This window comes from Fonsecaea erecta, assembly GCF_001651985.1.
Source record: "Fonsecaea erecta strain CBS 125763 chromosome Unknown Scaff6, whole genome shotgun sequence".
In the NCBI taxonomy this organism is placed as follows: domain Eukaryota; kingdom Fungi; phylum Ascomycota; class Eurotiomycetes; order Chaetothyriales; family Herpotrichiellaceae; genus Fonsecaea; species Fonsecaea erecta.
The window spans coordinates 644,531-666,718 of record NW_017387249.1 but is presented as its reverse complement, the minus strand read 5'-3'; the positions used below and the strand labels follow the sequence as shown (position 1 = coordinate 666,718).

The 22,188-nt window shown below is 54.3% G+C and overlaps 10 protein-coding genes across 10 annotated transcripts; 4 read left to right on the top strand and 6 right to left on the bottom strand.

Moving 5' to 3' along the window:
* Nucleotides 1–419: 419 nt before the first annotated feature.
* On the top strand, nucleotides 420–2,045 carry AYL99_07271 (hypothetical protein; the record flags this gene model as incomplete). Its single annotated transcript, XM_018838780.1, has 1 exon — nucleotides 420–2,045. One exon carries the CDS (start codon nucleotides 420–422, stop codon nucleotides 2,043–2,045), a length of 1,626 nt encoding a protein of 541 aa, XP_018691548.1.
* Nucleotides 2,046–2,822: 777 nt separating this feature from the next.
* Nucleotides 2,823–3,392, bottom strand: AYL99_07270 (hypothetical protein; the record flags this gene model as incomplete). Its single annotated transcript, XM_018838779.1, has 1 exon — nucleotides 2,823–3,392. The coding sequence occupies one exon, from the start codon at nucleotides 3,390–3,392 to the stop codon at nucleotides 2,823–2,825; it is 570 nt and encodes a 189-aa protein (XP_018691547.1).
* Nucleotides 3,393–4,247: 855 nt separating this feature from the next.
* AYL99_07269 (hypothetical protein) lies at nucleotides 4,248–5,618 on the top strand (the record flags this gene model as incomplete). Its single annotated transcript, XM_018838778.1, has 1 exon — nucleotides 4,248–5,618. One exon carries the CDS (start codon nucleotides 4,248–4,250, stop codon nucleotides 5,616–5,618), a length of 1,371 nt encoding a protein of 456 aa, XP_018691546.1.
* A 200-nt stretch (nucleotides 5,619–5,818) lies between these two features.
* On the bottom strand, nucleotides 5,819–7,116 carry AYL99_07268 (hypothetical protein; the record flags this gene model as incomplete). The annotated part of the gene is made up of 2 exons (XM_018838777.1): nucleotides 5,819–5,894; nucleotides 5,996–7,116. 2 exons carry the CDS (start codon nucleotides 7,114–7,116, stop codon nucleotides 5,819–5,821), a joined length of 1,197 nt encoding a protein of 398 aa, XP_018691545.1.
* Nucleotides 7,117–7,810: 694 nt separating this feature from the next.
* On the bottom strand, nucleotides 7,811–9,441 carry AYL99_07267 (NADH-ubiquinone oxidoreductase 51 kDa subunit, mitochondrial; the record flags this gene model as incomplete). The annotated part of the gene is made up of 3 exons (XM_018838776.1): nucleotides 7,811–7,980; nucleotides 8,046–9,033; nucleotides 9,091–9,441. The coding sequence occupies 3 exons, from the start codon at nucleotides 9,439–9,441 to the stop codon at nucleotides 7,811–7,813; spliced, it is 1,509 nt and encodes a 502-aa protein (XP_018691544.1).
* Nucleotides 9,442–9,845: 404 nt separating this feature from the next.
* Nucleotides 9,846–12,018, bottom strand: AYL99_07266 (hypothetical protein; the record flags this gene model as incomplete). The annotated part of the gene is made up of 2 exons (XM_018838775.1): nucleotides 9,846–11,322; nucleotides 11,381–12,018. The coding sequence occupies 2 exons, from the start codon at nucleotides 12,016–12,018 to the stop codon at nucleotides 9,846–9,848; spliced, it is 2,115 nt and encodes a 704-aa protein (XP_018691543.1).
* A 1,186-nt stretch (nucleotides 12,019–13,204) lies between these two features.
* AYL99_07265 (hypothetical protein) lies at nucleotides 13,205–14,742 on the top strand (the record flags this gene model as incomplete). Its single annotated transcript, XM_018838774.1, has 4 exons — nucleotides 13,205–13,332; nucleotides 13,388–13,971; nucleotides 14,022–14,607; nucleotides 14,664–14,742. 4 exons carry the CDS (start codon nucleotides 13,205–13,207, stop codon nucleotides 14,740–14,742), a joined length of 1,377 nt encoding a protein of 458 aa, XP_018691542.1.
* A 310-nt stretch (nucleotides 14,743–15,052) lies between these two features.
* AYL99_07264 (hypothetical protein) lies at nucleotides 15,053–16,232 on the bottom strand (the record flags this gene model as incomplete). Its single annotated transcript, XM_018838773.1, has 2 exons — nucleotides 15,053–15,861; nucleotides 15,917–16,232. 2 exons carry the CDS (start codon nucleotides 16,230–16,232, stop codon nucleotides 15,053–15,055), a joined length of 1,125 nt encoding a protein of 374 aa, XP_018691541.1.
* A 472-nt stretch (nucleotides 16,233–16,704) lies between these two features.
* Nucleotides 16,705–17,706, bottom strand: AYL99_07263 (hypothetical protein; the record flags this gene model as incomplete). Its single annotated transcript, XM_018838772.1, has 1 exon — nucleotides 16,705–17,706. The coding sequence occupies one exon, from the start codon at nucleotides 17,704–17,706 to the stop codon at nucleotides 16,705–16,707; it is 1,002 nt and encodes a 333-aa protein (XP_018691540.1).
* A 634-nt stretch (nucleotides 17,707–18,340) lies between these two features.
* AYL99_07262 (hypothetical protein) lies at nucleotides 18,341–21,598 on the top strand (the record flags this gene model as incomplete). Its single annotated transcript, XM_018838771.1, has 2 exons — nucleotides 18,341–21,259; nucleotides 21,311–21,598. 2 exons carry the CDS (start codon nucleotides 18,341–18,343, stop codon nucleotides 21,596–21,598), a joined length of 3,207 nt encoding a protein of 1,068 aa, XP_018691539.1.
* Nucleotides 21,599–22,188: the final 590 nt, after the last annotated feature.

Sequence of the window (22,188 nt, the reverse complement as noted above, 5' to 3'; positions counted from 1 at the left end):
GTTTCAGCGAAGAGGCAAAATACTTGAGGGATAAAGTCTTTCCCGCCAAGTCGCCTCTCGACCCGCCCATGACCTAGTCAAACGCCGACCGGCCATGCACCGTTACTCCACATCTAAAGGCTGACCCCTGTTAATAGAAGCGGCAATCATAAACGATGAGCAGAAGTGCTCACTCAATTGAGAACCCCGGGTGGAGAGCCCACCTTCACGTCGTCGTGGAGAAAACTCTTCTCCGGTGCTCGTATTTGGCAGCCGTAAGCATCCAACAGGTTTTGAGACAGTCGAATCTCACACTGGTTTCCCTTTGACCCTTTGTATACTTATACTCCGCTCCTTCTCCTGCTTCCCCAGACTCCTCCGTCCGCTACTCAGAGCAGAATTCTTTGGACGCTTTCGAATCAGCTGCAACAACTATCAACATGGGTCTCCTTCAGCTCGTCGAAGACCGACCTACTCCCAAGAATGTCTATAACTGGAGAGTCTACTTTTCCGCAGCGGTGGCTGCATCCGCTGCCATGATGATCGGGTACGACTCCGCGTTCATTGGGGGCACTCTTGCCTTGAAGTCGTTCAAAGACGAATTCCACTTCGACGACCTCTCCACATCGGCGGTCAACCTCCTTTCCGCCAACATTGTTTCTTGCTATCAAGCCGGTGCCTTTTTCGGCGCCTTTTTTGCCTATCCTGCGGGCCATTTCCTTGGGCGTCGAATTGGGCTGATCATTTTTGCCGCTGTCTTCGTCCTCGGAGCTGGAATGATGCTGGGAGCTAATGGAGCTCGTGGGTTGGGTCTTATCTACGGCGGCCGTGTGCTAGCCGGGATCGGAGTGGGAGGAGCATCAAACCTCTCGCCCATCTATTGCTCTGAAGTCGCTCCTCCCGCCATCCGTGGCCGGCTGGTTGGACTCTACGAGATGTCATGGCAGATAGGAGGACTCGTGGGGTTCTGGATCAACTATGGCGTCTCCGAGACGATGGCGCCCTCGCACGAACAATGGATCATTCCGTTTGCCATCCAGCTCATCCCGGCTGGACTCTTGTTCGCCGGTGCGTGGGTCATCAAAGAATCTCCCCGATGGCTCTTCTCCCGCGGACGTCGTGAAGAAGGGATCAAGAACTTGTGCTGGCTGCGAAACCTTCCGGCCGATCATATCTACATGCAGGAAGAGATCTTCCTCGTCGACAACGCCATTGAAGTCCAACGCTCTACCGTCGGCCTTGGCTTCTGGCAACCGTTCCGAGCAGTCTTTACGGATCGCAAGGTCACCTACCGCTTCCTCCTTGGCGGTTCCCTCTTCCTGTGGCAGAACGGCACGGGAATCAACGCGATTAACTACTACTCCCCCAAAGTTTTCGAGTCCATTGGTGTTACCGGCACCAACACCTCTCTCCTGACCACCGGTATCTTCGGAGTCATTAAGACTGTCGTTACTTTGTTCTGGCTCTTCGTTCTCATCGATAAACTCGGTCGCCGCGCGCTTCTCATGTACGGCGCGGTCGCCGGGTCTCTCTGCATGTGGTACATCGGCGGCTATATCGCCGTTGCAAAACCTGCCGACCATCCCAGCGCGACGCTCTCATCGGGTGGCATCTCCGCCATGGCCTTCTTCTATCTATGGACCGTCACGTACACCCCGTCGTGGAACGGGACGCCGTGGGTTTTGAACTCTGAGATGTTCGACCAGAACGTCCGAACTCTCGCGCAAGCATTTGCGGCGGCAAACAATTGGTTCTGGAATTTTATCATTGCTCGCTTTACCCCTCAAATGTTCGCCTCGATGTCCTACGGCGTGTTCATGTTTTTTGCATCCCTGATGCTCTGCGCCGCGGTCTTTGTGTTTTTCCTGGTGCCTGAAACCAAGGGCATCCCGCTCGAGGCCATGGACCGGCTGTTCAGCCGCGAATACCCGGCGAGACGCGCGCACAAGGCGCTGCTCCTCCAGATTCGCGCCGAGGACCAGGACTTCCGACGGAATGGTGTCGGTATCGGCGGTGGGGAGAAGGAGGATGTCGAGGAACGCGAGGTCGTGGTGGAGAAGGTGTAGATTGCATACGAGAAAGGAAAGAGAAGCATCATATGGTCCGGGTTGCGAGCGCGAGTGCTGCGAAATGGCAGTAGAAGAGAGAAAAAGGCAATGCTATCATTGTCCGAAGGATGTCATCAGCTTTGGATGAACTACATATCTCGGTCATTTTACGATGGAATGGGGTCTCTCTCTCCCTCTCCCCTTTTCTAATTATATGTCGTTGTCTGCACGCAAATTCAAGCGTCGGTAATAATAGACACGATTTGTTCTTATTTCTCAGCCTTTTCTTCATCAATAATAGATCTAACATCAATGTCTGGTCACGAACTCGGAAGCTGGATGGACGAGACGAAATGGTGGTAGCGGTGGTGTCTTATCTATGCTAGAGAGGCTGCTAGAGAGGGGAGATGAAGGTGATATTGTACATGTACATACAGCATGTCTACCTCCTTCCTGTATATATCCTCGTGACGAAGCTGAAACGAACGAGTTGAGAAGCTTGACTCAACTCGACTCGCCTCTTGTGGCTGACCAACCCATGGATCCTCCCCTCGACTTGGACTTGGGGGAATTGTTTCGACGTATTCGGTAGGTAGAAAGATGTATGAATGTCCTCGTCGTACAAGGCGGTAAGGTAGGTAAGGTATCGGGAAGAATGTCTCATCACTCCAGGCACTTCCTGGCCTGAATTCAGGGAATCCAGAACTTTTTTGTTCTCCTCCCTGACTACGTTGCATATGCTGCTTTCGTCCTCCTTCCCGACCGCCTCGCATCCTCCTCCTCCTCCTCCTCCGTCTACCCGTCCTTCTCATCCTCCGCGTCCCACCGCTGCGCCCAAAACTCCAGGGCGGCGCGGTACCCATACACGCCCAGCCCCATGATCACGCCGACGGCCTTGTCGGAGAAGTACGAGTGGCTGCGCCAGGGCTCGCGGGCGTGGACGTTGGAAATGTGCACCTCGAGAAACGGCAGGGCGGTGGCGAGCAGCGCGTCGCGGATCGCCACGCTGGTGTGTGTGAACGCCGCCGGGTTGAGGATGACGCCGACGCGTGTTCGTTTCGCGGTTGCAGACGGCGGAGGGTGGGACGTCTCGCCTTTGTGGTCGTCACTACTCGGACCGGCAGTTGTCGGGGTGGACGGTGCAGGCGGCGGCGTGAAATGCGACTGGATAAAGTCGACAATCATGCCCTCGTGGTTCGACTGGAAGGGCACCACGTCGATGCCCAGCTCCCGGCCCCGCGACACGGTCGTGCTCACCACGTCGCTGAGCGTCGTCGAGCCGTAGATGTGCGGTTCGCGCGTGCCCAGCAGGTTGAGGTTGGGGCCGTTGATGAGCAGGAGTTTCCTCTGGGGTCGGGAGGACATTTTTTCTTTGGAGAAGGACGGGGGAAAGGGTTTTAAGAACAAGGTAAATGCAGAGAAGAAGATGCGTGGTAGGGTGTGCTGGATATGAGTTTTTGTTTGCGTGAGTTGTAGTGCAAGGTATGGTCTCTTCCCGATTGACGAGGAGGAGGAGGAGGTGAGAGTGGCGTATACAATCCCCTGTAGACCCAGCTTTAGACTGGCTAATCCACGAAACGTGGAATATGTGCAAAATGATAATGGTAATTAGACTCGATTTCTCCTAGATCTCTCCTGGAGCGTCGAAGTTGTCTCCCTGACCCATCTTCAGCATTAAAGGGTTAAGCAAAGGAGCGTTGGAACAAGTTGCTGTATTTTCTCCACTTTCGACCCCAGAAATCCGCGATCCGACGGGCTAATGATATGAGCACGGTGTATATCAATGAGATCCGGGAATCGCCTGAATAGGGAAGGGAAAGGAAAGGGATGGTAGGGATGGGAGGGATGGGTGAGGGGAGAGAAGAGCATTCGCTCGTCAGCCGGCAGAGAACTTGTCCGGAGAAAACACAACTTGCACTTCCACCATCCAAGAGAAAAGGGGCAGGATGAGATCCGGTAATATGATGGATGTTACATGCTGGTGGCCTCCGAGGTCGGCGAATGAAAACGAACACCGGCAATAGCCGACCAACCAACGACGCCCGACTCCTCGAATCCTTCCACTCCCCCAAGCCGGGCGAGATCAGCGCAGATCAGAGCCAGGACTGTGAGTTCTTGGGCTGCGTGCATTGTACCGGCAGTCGGACTCAGACGAGGACGTGGTAAGTTCGGTGGTCGTCCTCCCCGTCTCTCCGTTTGCGACAGGACACCATACATACCATGTCTGCAGATACGAGGCGGCAGCAGCAGGAGCGGCAGCAGCAGGAGCGGCAGCAGCAGGAGCAGCAGCAGCAGCAGCAGCACACCATCTCCGACGCAGAGCTGGCCGACATCTACACCTTTGCCATCCAGCTGGGCAAAGACGCCGGACAGATTCTTTTGAGTCGTCTGCAGCGGCGACGACGGGACGGAGATGGAGATGGCGATGACAAGGACGAGGCGAAGACCGACAACAACGATGACCAGCCGGTGGAAGAACTCGTCCTTCACGAAAAACTCAACGCCGTCGACATCGTGACCGCCACCGACACCGAGGTCGAGGCCTTCATCCACGCCGCCATCACGCAGCGGTACCCGTCGCACGGCTTCGTCGGCGAGGAGACGTACTCGCAGGGTTCGTCCAAGGAATACCTCGTGCGCCCGGACCGGCCGACGTGGGTGGTCGACCCGCTGGACGGCACGGTCAACTTCACGCACGGCTTCGGCATGTTCTGCGTGAGCATCGCGTTGGTGGTGGACGGCCAGGAGCCCGTGGTCGGCGTGGTCTACGCGCCGCTGCTGGGCCAGTTGTTCTCGGCGTGTCGGGGCCGCGGCGCCTGGCTGAACGAGACCACCCGTCTGCCGCTCCTGGGCCGGCAGGGCGTCGGACCCATCCCCCGCGACGCCCCCGCGAAATGCGTCTTCGCCTGCGAATGGGGCAAGGACCGCCGCGACATCCCGGACGGCAACCTGCACCGCAAGGTCGACAGCTTCGTCACCATGGCGTCCGAACTCAGCGGCCGAGGTGGCCGGGGCGGCATGGTCCACGGCGTGCGCAGTCTCGGCAGCGCGACGCTGGACCTCGCGTACACGGCCATGGGTAGCTTCGACATCTGGTGGGAGGGCGGGTGCTGGGAGTGGGACGTTGCGGCGGGCATATGTCTGCTGAAGGAGGCCGGCGGGCTGGTCACCACGGCGAATCCACCGGAAGACTGGGAGACGACGGCCACCACCACCACCACCACCACGACGGCTGAGATCGTCGACGCCAAACTGGGGGGCCGGCTGTATCTCGCCATTCGACCGGCCAGTGACGGGCCCGATGGCGAGACAGCGCGGCAGGGCCAGGAGAGGTGTGTGAGGGAGGTCTGGAGGAGAGTAGGAGATTGGACTATTCGAGGCCGGGAGCTTGAGTTGGGGGTGAAGAAGAAGACGAAGAAGACGACGATGACGACGAAGAAGAAGCATCGCTCACTAGAGCAGCGCAAGATCATTCATTCATGTCTACCACGTACACCTTCTATATCTATATCTCTAGATGTCTATATATCAAATCATCTCATATCATCTCAAGGAAGGGTATCTCAACAAGAACACAAGAGTGAGAGATAGCTATCGGGATGGCGTCGTGGGTCCCCAAGATAAAAGAAATTCGTCCTCAAGCCATGCCATGCCATACCAAGTCAATCAAACCCCGTCACTGCGTGTGCATATATGTATCAAGAATGCAACAGTCCACGGCAATCCGTCCGTCCGTCCATCCATCCATCCATCCATCTCTTGACGACCATGCATGTCTGTTCCTCCTGCTGTTACAGCCGAGGGCTCGAAGACGGCGAGTCATCCGAGACGACGGAAGGTGAATCGGTGGCGCTGGAGATGCTGACCCTGAGAGAAAAGAAGTGAATGTCAGTTATCTCGCTGTCTGCACGTTCAACAACAACAACGACGACGACGACGACGACAACGGAGAACACCAAGACACGTACCGACGACGATGATCACCCAGCAAGAGGTCTTCCGACTTTGTACCCGTCTGTTGTTTTTGTTGTTGCTGCTGCTGCTGCCGTTCGCTGCTCCAGCCCATGTACTCGACCAGTTTCTTCCACGCCACGGCTGCCCTCTGGGCGTGTTGCTCGGGCACCTCGGCGTCCGGCCGGTTCGCTGTGCGCGAGAACAGTTCGAAAGAGACGTGGCCCGTGTAGCCGGCATCGCACACGGCCTCCAGGATCTCCAGGGCAGGCAGGTACCCGTGCTCCTCGAAGGGGAAGAGCCGGGCGTTGCGGGACCAGGACATGCGCGCCGGTTGCTGCGGGTCGTACCACGCGTGCCCGGCGCGCAAGGGCGTGGCCAGGCGCTCGCCGTCACACACCTCGACGTAGAACACCTTCTCCAACGCCCGGGGCAGCTCGGTCCGCAGCTTCGACAGCGCCTGCTGGATGTCTTCGGAGGCCGTGGGGGTCAGGCCGGACGGTGACGCCGGGTCGGCAAAGATGCGACCCGCCAGATTGAATGTGTCGATACAAGTCCCAAAGTTGGGTCGGTCGACGTCCTGCACAATCGACCACGCCGCATCCCAGGTATCGACGTGTGTCCCCCACGCGAGAGCTTCGTAGGCGAAACGAATGGGAGGCTCGCTCTGCAGTCCGATGTCCGCCACTTGTCTCAGATCCGCCACGATGCGGTCACGGTCCCCCGTACACTGTGACGCAGGGAGGAAGCTGGACGGGATCTGGATCAGGTCCGTGCCGAGGCGGTGGGCGAGCCGGACCCAGAAATGCAGGCGTCGGATGGCCTCGTCGTGGGACTCGGCGTCCAGCCGCCCTTCGTAGTGCATGAATGGCTGCAGACAGAGGATTTCCAGGTGGTGCAGGACGCAGAGGTCGTGGATGTACGCGGCGGCCGCCAGTTGTCGTTCTTGGACGGTGGTCGAGTCGGCGAAGGAGGAACCTGGCGGCTTCAGGGCCGCATGGGACACAGGTAAGGACTGGGCCACGACCTCGAGGTCCTCGAAGAAGAGTTCGATGGCCTCGAACCCGTACTGCTCGCAGAGCTCGAGTTTGTGGGCCAGCCCGTGGTAACGTGCTCGGCCCAGCGACTGGGAAGCCATGGTGGGAATCATGAATCGTGAACCCATGACAGGCTTTTCTTCTTCTTTTCTTTCCCAGTGAGAGATTGAGACTCTTTGCTCCTCGCGTATGAGTTTGGAAGATACTGGTCTGGTCAATAGGAGACTAGTGAGTCGATAGAGCACCTGGGGCTGCAGCTGTCCAAAGCATTTTAAGGAACCATTCCAGGAAAAGCTGATAGGGCAGCATGATTCGGTCCCTGAGGCCTGGACCTGCGTCCGTTGCCTTGATCCATAAGAGCAAACAGGAGACGATTGATTCATCCGCCTGCAATGTTGGTCTGAAGAATCAAACTCCGACACCAAATGCTGTGCGGAAAAGATCTTTGCCGCCGGCCATCATTATCTCCAATCGGGCCGGATGACTGACGCGGAGCTTGGCCGGAGTTGGGTGAGCGGAGACTCTATCCAAGTTCAGACAATGTCACATCTGCACCGGGCTTGTGAAGTAAGCGGTGGAACGGGGAGGGAAAAGATCAACAGCAAGTTCAAACGGACAGTACGTGGCATGAAATATATATACAATTTTATTCCACGTCTTCTCTCGGGCGCAATGCGAGAAAACGCCCATAATGCGTGACAGGCGGAGCTTGTGCAGCTCAGATAGATACCAAGATCAATACCAGAAACTCGACCGTGAAAACTTCCTCCTCGAGGCTTCATCTGGCAGTATGATTTACTGTCCAGGCGCAATCAGTAACCCCTTCTTCGCAGCATCAGGTTCCCATCCACCCGCCAGAGCCTCCCCACCGGCTGCCTGTGAGTATTCCTTGATGCGTGCTTCGAGCTGGGGTCGGAAATGGCGAATGAGACCTTGCACAGGCCATGCAAAGGCTTCGCCCAAAGCTGCAACACAAGTGATTAGAGTCCATGTCTGTAGAGGCACAAATGGCGGGGAGAAAAATACTGACCGCAAATACTGTGTCCCTCAACCTGTTTGGTGATTTCCTGCATCATATCAATCTCTCTCGCTCTCGCCTGGCCCTTTTCGAATCTCTCCATAATCTTGGCTGTCCACGCACTTCCCTCTCGACAGGGCGTGCACTGCCCGCAGCTCTCGTGCCTGTAGAAAGCACTCAGTCGGGCAATCATCCTTACCACATCGGCTGATTTATCCATCACAATCACCGCCGCCGTGCCCAGGCCGGACTGGCTGTCCTTCAGGGCGTCAAAGTCCATCAATTGATCGTCGCAGACATGTTTGGGCAAGATCGGCGTCGACGAGCCTCCAGGGATGATGGCTTGCAAGTTGTCCCAACCACCACGGACACCGCCACAGTGTTTCTCGATCAATTCCCGTAGAGGAATCGACATCTCTTCCTCGACGGTGCACGGGTTGTTGACGTGCCCAGAAATGCAGAACAGTTTGGTGCCCTGGTTGCGCTCACGCCCAAAGCTGGCGAACCATTTCGCCCCCCGTCGGACGATGGTAGGGCAGACTGCCACTGTTTCGACGTTCGTGACGGTTGATGGGCATCCAAAAAGACCGACAGCTGCAGGGAAGGGAGGCTTGAGACGAGGCTTTCCAGCCTTGCCCTCGAGCGACTCGATGAGTGACGTCTCCTCTCCGCACACATATGCGCCCATGCCTCGGTGTAAATAGACGTCAAAGTCGTATCCGGTACCGCAGGCATTCTTGCCGATCAATCCTTCCTTGTATGCCTCTTGGATGGCGCGCTGGAGAACAGTGGCTTCGTGGTAGAATTCGCCTCGAATGTAGATATACGCTGCGGTGGCGTTCATGGCGCGGCCGACCACCAGGCACCCCTCGACGAGTTTATGAGGATCTTTGCGCATGATTTCTCGATCTTTGCACGTCCCCGGCTCGCCCTCATCGGCGTTGACCACCAGGTAGCGCGGCTTCTTGTCGTTCTCCCAACCCTTGAAGTTCATAAATGACTATCATGCCTCGGTTAGTCCTGTCTTGCTCCATCACGTTCTCTCCCAAGGACATACAAATTTCAACCCACTCGGAAAGCCCGCACCACCTCTTCCTCTCAGCCCCGAAGCTTTGATCTCGTTGATCAACCAGTCATGGCCCTTCAGCAGAATCTCCTTGGTCTTGTACCAGTCGCCGTATTTCATGGCGCTCTTCAGGTCTGTGCCATGGTGGCCGTAGAGGTTCTGGAATATCCGGTCCTGGTCCTTCAGGCCGCCGTAGCGTCGTTGTTGAGGCTGTCCTTCTTGAACGGTGGCGTAGGTGCGGCGGGATTGGAGGGTGGAGGAGGCGGCGGCGGCGGTCGACCGTGAAGCGGTGTTGGATGCCGCGCGGGCCACGCTTCTCGCGGCAGAGGACCGGACAATCATGGTTGGGACGATATGAGGACGAGGGATACACTCCAACGAGAGTGCGGCGGGAAGGGGAAGGGGAGGGGAGGAAGCAGAGGACGTCGGACGTGGAGAGGGAGAGGCGTCAACGACGAAATCAATGTTGGAAGTCTTCGATATTGAGCTCCGCTGATTGGTCGGAAGCTGTCCTCGTCATAGATGCCTTTGGTGCGGCAATACCTCGGGGGCTTTTCGTATGCTTATGGCATCTACATACACGTGACATATGACAATGCAGAAAGTCACCAAGTATTGATTGCCCCAATTCATGTAAAAGCCTTTGCTTGATCCAAAATGCCAAAGTCTGGGAATAATCATAATGCAGACCTCAGAGTAATGTTGTCAACTCGACAAGTGCTGGGACGACCCTCACGCAAATGTCCCTAGTACAGCTGCCAGTAGATCAGGTATGATATGTCATCTCTCGCTTCCTTGGAGGCTGCGTCGCAAAGATATGACGGGACAATCACTTTCTCTTCCTCCATGACATTCCATCCCCAGCAGATCCTCTCGGGTCTCAGCCATCGCTTGACGCTCGACTCCACTGCGATCGTCGGAGAGAGGGCAGCTCGGGCGGCAAGAAGGTCCATCAGTCCGGCCGGGGGTTCTTCTCCGGGCGCCCAAGGGCCAGGAGTCGGTACATAGCCCCAGGAGTCACTATCCGGTGGATACCATGTGATCAACTGCTTGACCCATTCTGTGATTCTGTGCGGAAGCCTGACGCCGTGAGCATATTCACTGTAAAGCGCGGAGAGAGTGACCGCAAGTTGACCTTTGAGGAAGTCTAGTGGCCCCTGGACATCCGCGTTGCCTTGGTATTGTTGGCTCAAGTTAAGCAAGCATTTTCGGACACGTGCTGGGTTGGGGATCATCTCGATCAGGTCATCCAGACTGAGCAGCTCACACGGCCGAGTAAGCCGAACGTGGCGTTTACTCAGAACCTTCAAATTCGCCAATGCAGAAGATGAGACATGGTCTCGTACACTGGTCGACATCTGTTCGGCGGCGGTGGTTCCACGAATGGCGCATTTCAGCACGAATTCGCAGAGTGCAACCGCTGTTTCAACGATCTCCAGCTGACTTTCTCGGTAGATCAAGGCGTTGTGTTGTTTCGAATTAGCAGCCTTCCAACCGTGAATTGTTTGACGGGGGTCTGTGTTTCTCAGTCTCTCGGCGCGAGCAGTGCATTCTCTCAGGAGTTGGCTCAAGGTCGCCAGGATAATGCGGCGGTCTTGGAAACGGGGCTCGTCGGTAAGACAGGAGCTCATCAACGATCGGTTTTCAGTCATCATGCTCTGCATCTCACGGTCGTTGGCGCACAGAATCGAAATACTGTCCAACAGGTCGAACGAGAAGAGCGACGACTCCAGTGACAGTGCGGATGTCGACTCGGGATGTTTGTGGTTGAAGAGGAAACATCTTCTTTCAGGGTCCGATCTGATGTCCTGTTTCCAGGTCCGGCGAGCCACGTCTAAAGGCGAGTCAGGCGGCGGTTTGATGCTGACGACAAAGTGATCGAACGGGTTGTGTTGGATGGTGAACCCGTATGCCAGAAGAAGACCCTCGTTGTCCCGGGGGCCGTAGTTGTTGTAAAGCTCTTGCCCCGATTCATAGGGTTCGAGGATCTGGAGCCCGACAAAATGGTAGTGGGCTTGCCATTCGACCTGGGCGGCGGGCTTGTGGTTGAGGAGATCAAGGAGTGGTAGTAGCACGCCGAAATGGTCTCCAAAGAGCTTGACCAGGTCGTACGGATGTTGTCGGCGGTGAATGGTCGCAAGATCTGCCGGAAGGGTTGCATCAAGCACCTGTGAGGTGAAAGAGCGGCTGCCGAACACTGTAGCCGCCCAGCGGAAGCGAGGCCTAAGTCTTGTGTGAGTGATGATGGGCCAGAAGGAAAGGGTATATGCTGGCGTCGTACCATGTATAGGACCCGTTCAGCGCGCTGGGCCAGCCCAGTTCCCTCAAATGTGTCGAGCCTCGTAGATACATGCCCTTCCATTTGGCAGCTTGCGTCGAGAGCCCGCTTTTGAGATTGGTTCCCTCCAGCCAGATGAGATCCGCTTCCTCCTCAAATTGCATCGCGGTGACGTCTTCCACGCTCGGCAATGTAGCAATGTAGGGAGCCCACCAAGACTTGTCTCCGAGGATCAGTTGCTCCATCAGAAAGAAAGCTTGCAGAGGCTCAGGGTTTGTGGACAGATTGTACAGGAAAGGTGTGGGGAAGCTCGTGCCATGATTCGAGAACGGGGCGATGTCGAAAGCATTGAGCACCGACAATGTGATTGGCATCGGGCAACTGGCGACACGGGTTCCGCTCACGAGAGATTGCCCGTCAGCGACAACACCATGGTACCCCTTACGCGAGCTGAAAGCGATCTGAGCGTGCGGGTGCAAGTAACCATCATTCTCAAGGACCCAATCGACCAGGCGGCGGTGGTTGCGGAAAACGTCTTCGGCTGTGGCGATGTCTCCCATACCCATCCGCAATGGAGGCGTAGACGTCTGGGTTCTCTCGTCGATGACATCCTGGCTCACCGTGGTCTCATCAGGTTCCATGTTGTGTCCGACTTGGCATATGTCGCTAACGGAAAAAAGGGCGCACAGATGGCAATGTTGTGGAACGTCCCAGGCCCTAGAAAATCTTGCAGAGAAGAAAACGAAAATAAGTCTCAAACCTCTGTCTATTGATGTCAAAATGAAAAAGACGGGGAAGAAAAGAAGTGAAGGATGTTTGCGTGGAACAGCATGAAGGAAACAATATAGAAGAGATCACAATGGTTACCAGGAGGTGAAGGAAAAGGGACGAAAAGGTGGTGCGGTAGCTTCTTCACAGAGTGACGCCAATCGATTTTCTTCTCTGTGATTGTCATGAACTTGTGATCCACCTCTGAGGGTGCGACGAAGTGACAGAAATTCACTCATATCATCCCTGATGTTTGAGATGCTAGGAATAGAATGTTTGTAGTCTTTTGTTCAGTGGCATAATACCTGGGGGGGAATGGCGTGTGCTGGATATTGTGAACGGAGTAATAATAATATTATGGCTGAGCATACCTACGCAGTGACCTTAGGCGGCAGGCTAGGGGCTGGTGAGGCTAATGAGGCTGCCAGGAGGTGGCTTTTACAGTATTACTCGGTACATATTACAGGGAAGCTCTCACGCTCTTCACCCATCCCCGGAAGTGCCTAGCTAAGCTAATAACCCATGCCAAGTGGGGACCTGAGTATACTACATCTCCCTGGGCCATGCGCGTGTCGGGTTATACACACAATATAATATGCCCAAATGCGGGGTGAAGGATCCGATGGCATTGCACTACTAGGTAATCGGAAACGAGATAGTTGAGACGTAATATTTAGTTCTATATGGCAGCAAACGGCCGTTATCGGTCATCTCCATCTAGGAAGAGGGAGAAGCCAGACGCATTCTGACCGCGGCAAACCCACGAGCGGACAACTCCTGTGACCCTTTGCTGTCTCGTCCTCGTATCAGTCCGAAAGATGAATCCGGTCATGAGCCACCGAGGTCGTCCGACGAAAGAAAAGAAAAAGAACACGGTGCCTCCAGGGAATGTTGTACGATATATAATTAATTTTGCCCATGTCCCTGGTCACACCTTGTTTGGACCTCAGCCGGAATCTGGGACTGCGACTGACTCTGATATCTCCTGCATCGAGATCCTTCGCCTCGTTCAACCCGTCAAGCTCTAGCAGGTGGCTGAAGGACCGGAAAACCAGAAAGATGGCCGTCAACGGCGTCAATGGCACGCGATCAAAGCATGACATTTCTAGCCTGAAAGTCAACCAATCGCGGTTGATGGATGCCATCCATACTGGCTGCGAGTATGGTGCTGCCCATCGATATGGAGAGTACGTGTGCATCCCCCCTACAGGAAAGCAGTTCTGACGCAGTGTGTTGAATCAGTGATCCGGTCGAGACTGGCATGGCAAGGCTGAGTCTCAATGACGCGGATAAAGAAGTGCGGGACTGGTTCATGGGTGTCGCCAAGTCCTTGAATTGCAAGACAAGTATTGATCAGATGGGGAACATGTTCGCGGTGAGGCCAGGCAAGAACTCCAAAGCGCCTCCGATAATGATGGGCTCACATCTCGACACTCAACCGACTGGCGGGAGATATGATGGCATCTTGGGCGTCAATGCTGGCTTGGAAGTCCTAAAGGTGTTGCACGAAAACAATGTTGAGACTGAGGGGAGTATCGGAGTGGTGAACTGGACCAACGAAGAGGGAGCACGCTTTCCCATGATGGCTGTGTCATCTGGCGTCTGGGCTGAGGCTGTTCCTTTGGAAACGGCATGGAACCTGCCCGAGGTGTCGCCGGGAGAAGATGGACACCGGAAGACAATGAAGCAAGAACTGGAACGGATCGGATATCTTGGGTCACAGCCAGCATCTTACAAAGCGTTTCCCATAGCGGCCCACTTCGAAGTTCACATCGAGCAAGGACCCATCCTGGAGGCAGAGAAACGGAGAGTCGGGATCGTCAAAGGTCAGTTACGGCTGAACCTGGCTGGCAGAGCCGCAAGCTAATCGTCGCAGGTGTGCAAGCATTCAAATGGTTTGAAATTACCGTAAAGGGGAGAGATACTCATGCCGGAACCACTCCTTTCCAGGCGAGAATGGACTCCATGCTGTGCGCTGCGAAGCTGATTGTCGAATCCAACACCATTGCAAAGAAGCTTGGAGGCCTGGCGACAACCGGCATCCTAAATCAGCAACCTGGGTCGATCAACACCATGGCTCACACGGTCACCTTCACTCTGGACATTCGCCACACTGAGGACGCCAAGCTCTCCGAGATCGAACAAAAGTGCCGATCAGAATTTGCCAGGATTGCAGAAAAAGAGAGCGAGAAGGGTTGCAAAGTGGAATGGAAGGAATTGGTGGATAGCCCGGCAGTCAACTTTCATGCGGATTGTATTGCTGCCGTCGAAGCGAGCGCGAAGGAGGTGTGTGAGGACCTCCCCATGACTGCCGACGACGGACAACTGTGGAAGTATATGATCAGCGGCGCCGGCCACGATAGTTGTTACACCAACCGTCGTTGTCCAACAAGCATGATCTTCACCGTCACCAAGGACGGAATCAGCCATAACCCACAGGAATATTGCAGCCCGGAAGACTGGTGAGTCGATCGTCTTCACTTTGCTATCGTGTGCCAGCTGACTGACGATCCTACAGCGCCATTGGTGCCCAGGTCCTGCTTGGAGCAGTGTTGAGGTATGACAAACTGCGAGCTGAAAGAGGAGACCTCGCCTGAAGCCGGACACGGAAAGGAGGAAGTCAATAGACGAGTCGGAACGTTGGGAAGCGTACCCGAATTGTATGATTCTCAAAAAGCAGATATCGCTCCATTGGTTCTGTTGGCCGATCTGGTTGTCCCGAAATTTTCCGTGGCCTTGCTCGTCATGTCCCGATCTTGCGCCTGTTGCATCAATGAATCTGTTATACAAATGGTCTTCTAGCGCCGCCATGCCTCGTTGGATACAGTTTCAGCCCTAAAATGGGCTGCCACAGAAAGTAACTCCTGATAGCCGTCAATATGGAGAATGCCGCCCGGGAATGCATTCTCATCTTCTCACAGATCTGACTCCGTCGGCCTTCGTCTTCTTCTCATCTTTAGTGGCCTCCGGTTTCCGAGGACCAACTACATGCACTGGCCTCTTCCCGTCCAGCTTTTCCACTTCTTTCTCCCACTTGGCGAAGTAGTATCTCATTTCGTCTTCGCAGTCGCGCCTGTCGCTTTCTCGGCATCCTTTCAAATTGACCACCAAGTCCCCCTCCTGCCACATGCTGTCGTGGGTGCGGGTGAGCCCCGTCAACGGGTCTTTCGCGGGGGGTGTGGCGTAGTTGTAGGAATTGATCCGGCGTTGCTCGACCAGCACCAACTTGGCCAGGACCGTGGGGTGCCATTGGACCAGGTGCTCGAGGGCGTGGTTCTCTGCTTTTTGGAATGCATAGGCGCGGTATAAGGGATCAAACCAAGCATCCAAGAAGAAATGGGCCCAATTATCGGGCGTTTGTGTGCTGAAGGGGGTGTTGCGGAGGATGAATGAAGTATGGGCTAGGTTATCCATATCTTGCGACAGAACGAGATGCGTGCGGGCGGGCGTCAGGTGTGAGAATGTATGAATGACCGAGTCTGGCGGAACGACAGGAATGTCTTTGAGCATGAGCGACTCGAGGGGTTGGAGGACGTGGGATTCGAGGGACGCCGAGGGATTCGTTATGAACGCATCGGCGGACAAGTACCAGAAAAAGGTGCTCGTGGCATGCTCTGTCAAAGCGTGCCGTAGTGCTGGTATCATCGACCAGGAGAGCGGAGAAGGGTCAACAAGGTCGGAATACGCCATCGTGTCGGTGTAGAAGTTCTTGTATCCTGGATCGCAATCAGTTTACCCTGGCCCAGGATCTCTTATAAACTGCGCTACTACCATGTCTCCTGGCATAGTCCTCTCGATTTGTCTTTATGATCCGCACATAGTCCTCGCTCATGGTCTCGTTGTCGAACACCGTGACGAGAACAATATCCTGGGGCCCTTCAATTGAAGCGACGCCATCGTTGGACCCTCGTATCAAATCGAGTGAAAGAACAAATCGGATGACGAGATACAACGTCAATACTCCCAGCACGAAGTAAGCAGCGAGTTGGAATTGCTTTCGCCGTTTCTGGGATGCCGCAGTCAAGTTGCTGTTTCGGACGTAGGGAGGAGGATGGGATGTTTTGCGGGGGGGCAAGGCGAAGTGCATTATGAGCTGCCTGCCTCAGGGCAGATCGGGAGATCAGGTCTCAAGAGGCTGCCGACAGACCATTGTTCACGCTCACATTGCTTTCGTCGAGGTGGACATGGTGAAAGACGAGGCCCGTAGCAGACAACGCAAGTTCCCCAGGAGGTCTAGCTCCGCATTCTCCAAAGCCAGCCCCGTCCGCCTAATATGGCCACGTACCATGTGTTCGAGGCATGTGCTACTAGGGTCTTAGTTAATCATATTATTAGAATACCTATGGGTGCCTAGACCTTAGGCATCGAGGTTCACTTTGTTTTGGCGTTACTATACATTAATACATTCTCTTTGTGCCGCACGACACAGCATGCCGGTCCAAGTTTCGTAACTTCAGAAGTAGCTGTCGCCAGGCCCGATCGTGACTCAGTCCATTACAGCTTCGATCTTGCGCGGATCTCTTCTATCCTCAAGGTACATTGGTCCCACGCATCAGACTTTACCAAATGCCCGGAAGCATGGTGAACTTCTTCTTCTTGTATTTGTCACCAAACTCCTTGCGATATCTTCGCTCCTTCTTTGCTGCCCATTGCCCCATTTGAACGACGGAGACGATAAGAAAGATGAGTACTCCCCAGCTCAGGCCACTGAGAAGGTAAACCCCAATCCAAGAGATGGTCTCCGTCATATAATTGGGGCAGGTAACGAGGTTGAACAAGAACCCCTGGGGGATGCCACGTTCGGTCCCTCCTGCGCTCCGGAGCCCTTTCAGTGTGAGATGTGTTTGAAGATTGCCCAATTCCCCCAGGGCGAAGATAACCAATCCAGGATAGAAGAGCAGTGGGTTCGGCTCTTGTGCTGCCGCGGAGTAAGGGGAATAGATGAAAGCTGCGATCATGAGGCCAGAAAGAATCCAGTAATGGAAACTGTTCTTGAAGATGTTGCGGAGGGGCATAGTAGCAGCCGAGAAGCGGTGGACAAACAAGGTCTCCAGCTCCCGCTTGACGAAGTGCAAGCATATCAATATACAGAGCGTTTGTTGCAGCTGAGACGCCTCCTTAGTAGCGGATGGGTAAATGTACGGTCGGAGAGCCAGCATCAATGGATGTATCAGGATCGGGCCAAAATACTCGACCAAGAAGACTGTCCGCCATGCCACTTGTGTCCCCAGATCTTTTACATAGACCGTACTCTGCTCACGTAGACCGATCTGGTGTACCGACGTATCTTTAGAATTGACCACGACAGTGCCATCGGAGCCCTTGGTCACGCGCAGCTGGTGGATCGAGTATTTGGTCCTGCGTGCAAGTTCGGAGTACAACTCGGATGTGGAGGCGTCGGGTTTCAGGTCGATGGACTCCGGTAGGGATCTTATGGGTTTTCCTGTAGAGGTGTGAGCAGGGAGACTGTCAAGGGGGACGTGCTTCTCGGCAGGTCTTGGTTTCAGCCAGGTTTGCCTACCTCGTGGGCGTATTTGCAGTGTGATGGGCTTCGACGCCATATTGTCTGGCTGACTTCGGCGGCTGAGGAACACGAGACTTTGAGGGCACCAAAGTCGACAAGCGAGGACAATAGATGCGGGGAAGAAGCGAGTTCAAGAGGACAAGGTAAGGTGCTATCGAATCACAATCACAAGGTGAACGTAGCTGCGAATTATTGCGGCTGTGTTGGTGGCAGAGTGGCAGTCCATGAAAAATAACGGGCTTCTTAGAGTTCGGAGCTTTGGGGGATCAAGGCAGCCACTCATTGGACAGATCCCCCTATTGTGGCCCCGCTTTCCCCTTTTGAGGGGCCCTGGTGCTCAATTCGGCGCTATTCTTCTTGTGGCGCCTTCCTGGTCCCTTTAGTTCTCCTCCAGCTCATTCAGCCGTACAGGGGCTGGCTGAGATTGAGAGGATGAGTACGAGTACGGAGTATTGCTATAGGTGGGTAGTATCATTATAAGTGCTGTTTTCTCACCACGTTTTGATCGTCGACCTCCTCTCCTGCAATGAGACGCGGTGAGTGGGTTGCTGGTGACCTGGTAAATGTTCTGCAACTGTCCACTCAGCCTTACTTCCGATATCGTTGAGCCGTAATAGCTCTGTTGCTGGTGGTCCTTCTCGTCTGAGACTCTAAAGGGTGGGGACTCGAACATGCCGTTGAGTTTTTCAAAACTAAAGGGTATGCTATGCATCCCTGAAAGCTCTGAAAGTAACTCAAAGGATGTAGGAAATAAGTCAGCCCGTGAGTCTCAGCCTGACAAGACACCAGTCGTCCAAGAACGACCCCGTACGAGCGACTCCAGCAGCTCCCGATCGACAAGTGAAACGAGAAGATCGGATCGTATCTTGGATGTGCTGAAGACTTTCGACTTAAGGAACCTCAGGACTATCAAAGATGTCGCCCTACAGCAAATTGATGGCGAACCTATCGACGACAAGACGTATCTTATGGAACGAATTATCCAGCTGGTGGCGGACCTTCCCATCTCCAGCAGAACCAGCGCTACTCTTACCAATGCGTTCCTGAACCAGCTGTGGACAGACCTGAAACATCCGCCTCAGTCATATTTGGGAGCCGATTACATTTATCGCAAGGCGGACGGAACCAACAACAATATTCTCTGGCCGCATCTTGGGGCTGCAAAACAGCCCTACGCGCGAACAGTCCGTCCCAGACTGATGCAGCCCGTTGCCCGGCCAGACCCTGGAGTCATCTTTGATAGCCTTCTGGCTCGCAAGAAGTTCAGGCCACATCCAAACAAGATATCGAGCGTACTCTTTTATGTGGCCTCGATCATCATTCACGACATTTTTCACACAAACCATGACGACTACAGCATCTCAGATACTTCCTCATACCTGGATCTGGCTCCTCTCTACGGCAATTCAGAGAAAGAACAGGAGGGTGTCCGAACTATGTGTGAGGGGAAACTGAAACCTGATTGTTTCTCAGACATGCGGATTCTTGGATTTCCTCCTGGCGTCGGTGTCCTCCTCATAATGTTCAATCGCTTTCACAATCATGTAGCAGAGAATCTTGCTCGCATCGACGAGAATGGCCGCTTCTCTAGGATTCTCAATCCACAGGGAAAGCCAAGGCCGCCCAATGCCGAAAAGCTTTATGACGAAGCGTTGTTCCAGACGGCCAAGCTGATCACTACGGGGCTCTATGTCAACATCATCCTGAAGGACTACGTGAGGACGATCTTGAACCTGAACCGGGTAGACTCGTTGTGGAACCTCGACCCGAGATCTGAAGAAGGAAATGCCATTTTTGGCCACAAGATTCCGGAAGCGACTGGCAATTCTGTCTCGGCCGAGTTCAACCTTGTCTACCGGTGGCACTCATGCGTCTCTGAAAGGGACGAACAGTGGACCAAGGAGGCTTACACCAAACTATTCGGGCATCAATCCTCGCTGTCCATGGGCCAATTCCTGGGCGCACTCAATGAATGGGCCAAGAAATTAAGCCCAGATCCCCTCAAGAGAGATTTCGCCGGGCTGAGGCGCCAACCCGACGATAAGTATCCTGACGAGGAATTGGCAGATATCTGGACTGCATCTGTCTCGGACGTCGCGGGTAGCTATGGAGCTGTCCACGTGCCTGAGGTCCTCAAGAACGTGGAAGTGCTGGGAATCATTCAAAGTCGGTCTTGGAATCTCGCAAGTCTGAATGAGTTTCGAGAATACTTCAAGCTTGAACCTCACAAGAAATTTGAAGATATCAATCCCGACCCCTTCATCGCTGAGCAGCTGCGTCGGCTCTACGGTCATCCAGACAATGTTGAAATATACCCCGGCATAGTAGTCGAGGCAGCCAAGGAGCCGAAACTCCCCGGCAGCGGCTTGTGTACAAACTTCACAACCTCACGAGCGATCCTCTCGGACGCAGTTGCTCTGGTTCGAGGTGACCGTTTCTACACCATTGACTATACCCCAGCCAATCTAACAAACTGGGGATTCAAGCAGGCGGATTATGACCTTGCCATCAACAGCGGCTGTGTGTTTTACAAATTGGTGCTGACTGCGTTGCCAAACAGCTATCGACAGAACTCAGTGTATGCACACTACCCGCTGGTAGTGCCAGATGAAAACAAGGCCATCTTGACCAAGTTGAAAAAGGCTGATCTGTACGACTTTGACAAGCCAACTAACCTTCCTGCGACCCGAGCAGTTCGCTCTGCCGAAGCCTGCAGGACTGTCACAGGCAGTGAGTCTGGCTTCCGCTCACCATGGAATGTGCAACTCTTCTCTGGTCCGGTGCTTCAGCAAAATCCGGGAAGAGAATCGATTGTTGCCCACAAGCTGCTTCAAAGTGAAGGACTGCCGGCCGCCGCGGAGATCTTCTACAAGGACGTAATCACGATTCTACTCCAGACGAATGAGTATCAGCTTGCAGGCTGTCACCAGGTCGATATCGTTAGGGACGTTTTGAACATTGCTCATGCGCAGTTCGCTGCGAATCTATTCCTTCTCCCGCTGCAGGCGAGGGGGAAGTCTCACGAGAAATTTGACGAACAGGATGTTATTTCCCTTCTTTCCGCCATATATGGCTGTGCACATGTGGAGCATCCTGCGCGGCGGTTTGCTATCGTCAAAAAGAAACAAAAGGCGATTTTGCAGCTCGCAGCACGACTGCAGGAAGATGTAGGAAACGGCATCAAGGGTAACTTCAGTTTACACTCACACTCGCCTGTGGAGCTTCGGAGCCTTGGGGCGCAGGTGCTTCAAGAAGTCTCGAAGAGTGGACTATCCCCCACCGACATCGTGTGGTCTCAACTTCTCCCGCTAGCAGCTTGGGTTTTTGTCAATCAGTCGCGCGTCTTTGCCGAGGTTCTTGACAACGTTCTCGGCCAGAATGATAAGAAGATGGATATCGGAGAACTGAAGCAGATGCTGGAACAAGAGGGCTCGTCATCAACCAAGGTTCAGTCCTACTTTCGCGAAATCTGCAGGCTACAGCCATCGACGCCCATATTCAGAGAGGCCACATCACCACAAACCGTAATTGATGGCAGCGAACAGATCCACGTATCTGCGGGGCAGCGTATTCTCTGTGACACAGACAGGGTAAGTTGGGTTTGCTTCCTGAAAATGCTTTGTGCTAAGAGTCGATGACAGACTGCGGCGAACCGTGACAGCACCGGGCTATCTGGTGCTGGTCCAAGCCAGTCCGAAGATCCGCTTACCCCATTTGGTGCTGAGGTATCTCTTGGAGCTCGACTGAGTCTTGCAACGTTGGGATCTACCATGTCCGTCCTCTGCGGACTTAAAAAGTTGGGTAGAGCTGTAGGGCCAACGGGCCAGCTCAGGCGACTGACCGAGGGCGACGTGGTGAATTACCTAAATGTCGAAGAGAGTATGGTGCAATCGTACCCAGCATCCTTGACCATCAAATGGGAAGGATGAGTGAGGATGACTTGATGTCAATGTTTGGATCGAGGCAGAGGTTGGATATATTTGTACGAGGTAGTAATGATCAAAAGACGTTCGCTGCAATCTCTCCGAAGGTTGGAGAGCCTGACTGGGCGCGCTCGGCGCCTAATCGCCCCTCCTCATTCCCCCCGGAAGACCCAGCCCATTACAAGATGCGGCTAGTACCCGAGGGGAAAGGGCACGTCATTTCCCACTAGAGTCTCCAGGCCCAAGCGCGTCAAAAAGTCAAGTAGCCCCAAACCATCTTTCACTTGCCAGAACCCAGCAGGCAGTGAAGCGCAGCACAAAAGAATCCACGCCACAAGAGAAGAGACAAGTTTCAGTTTCTTCATCTCTCCATCAACTCCAGTTGAGGCCTGCCTTACTACAAATCCTCACTCCTTTGTTTCCACCTGTTGTATCCTCTCTTCCTGTACACTACCACTTTTACCCGTTAATTACATCCCTGACTTCATCTCCCACCTTGAGTCCGGAGCTGCGTACGGGCGCAGGTGATCGCGGCCTCATCATTCGGAACACTCAGTCTTCCGCCGCAAAACCTCACTCTTTCGCAGCGAAACTCC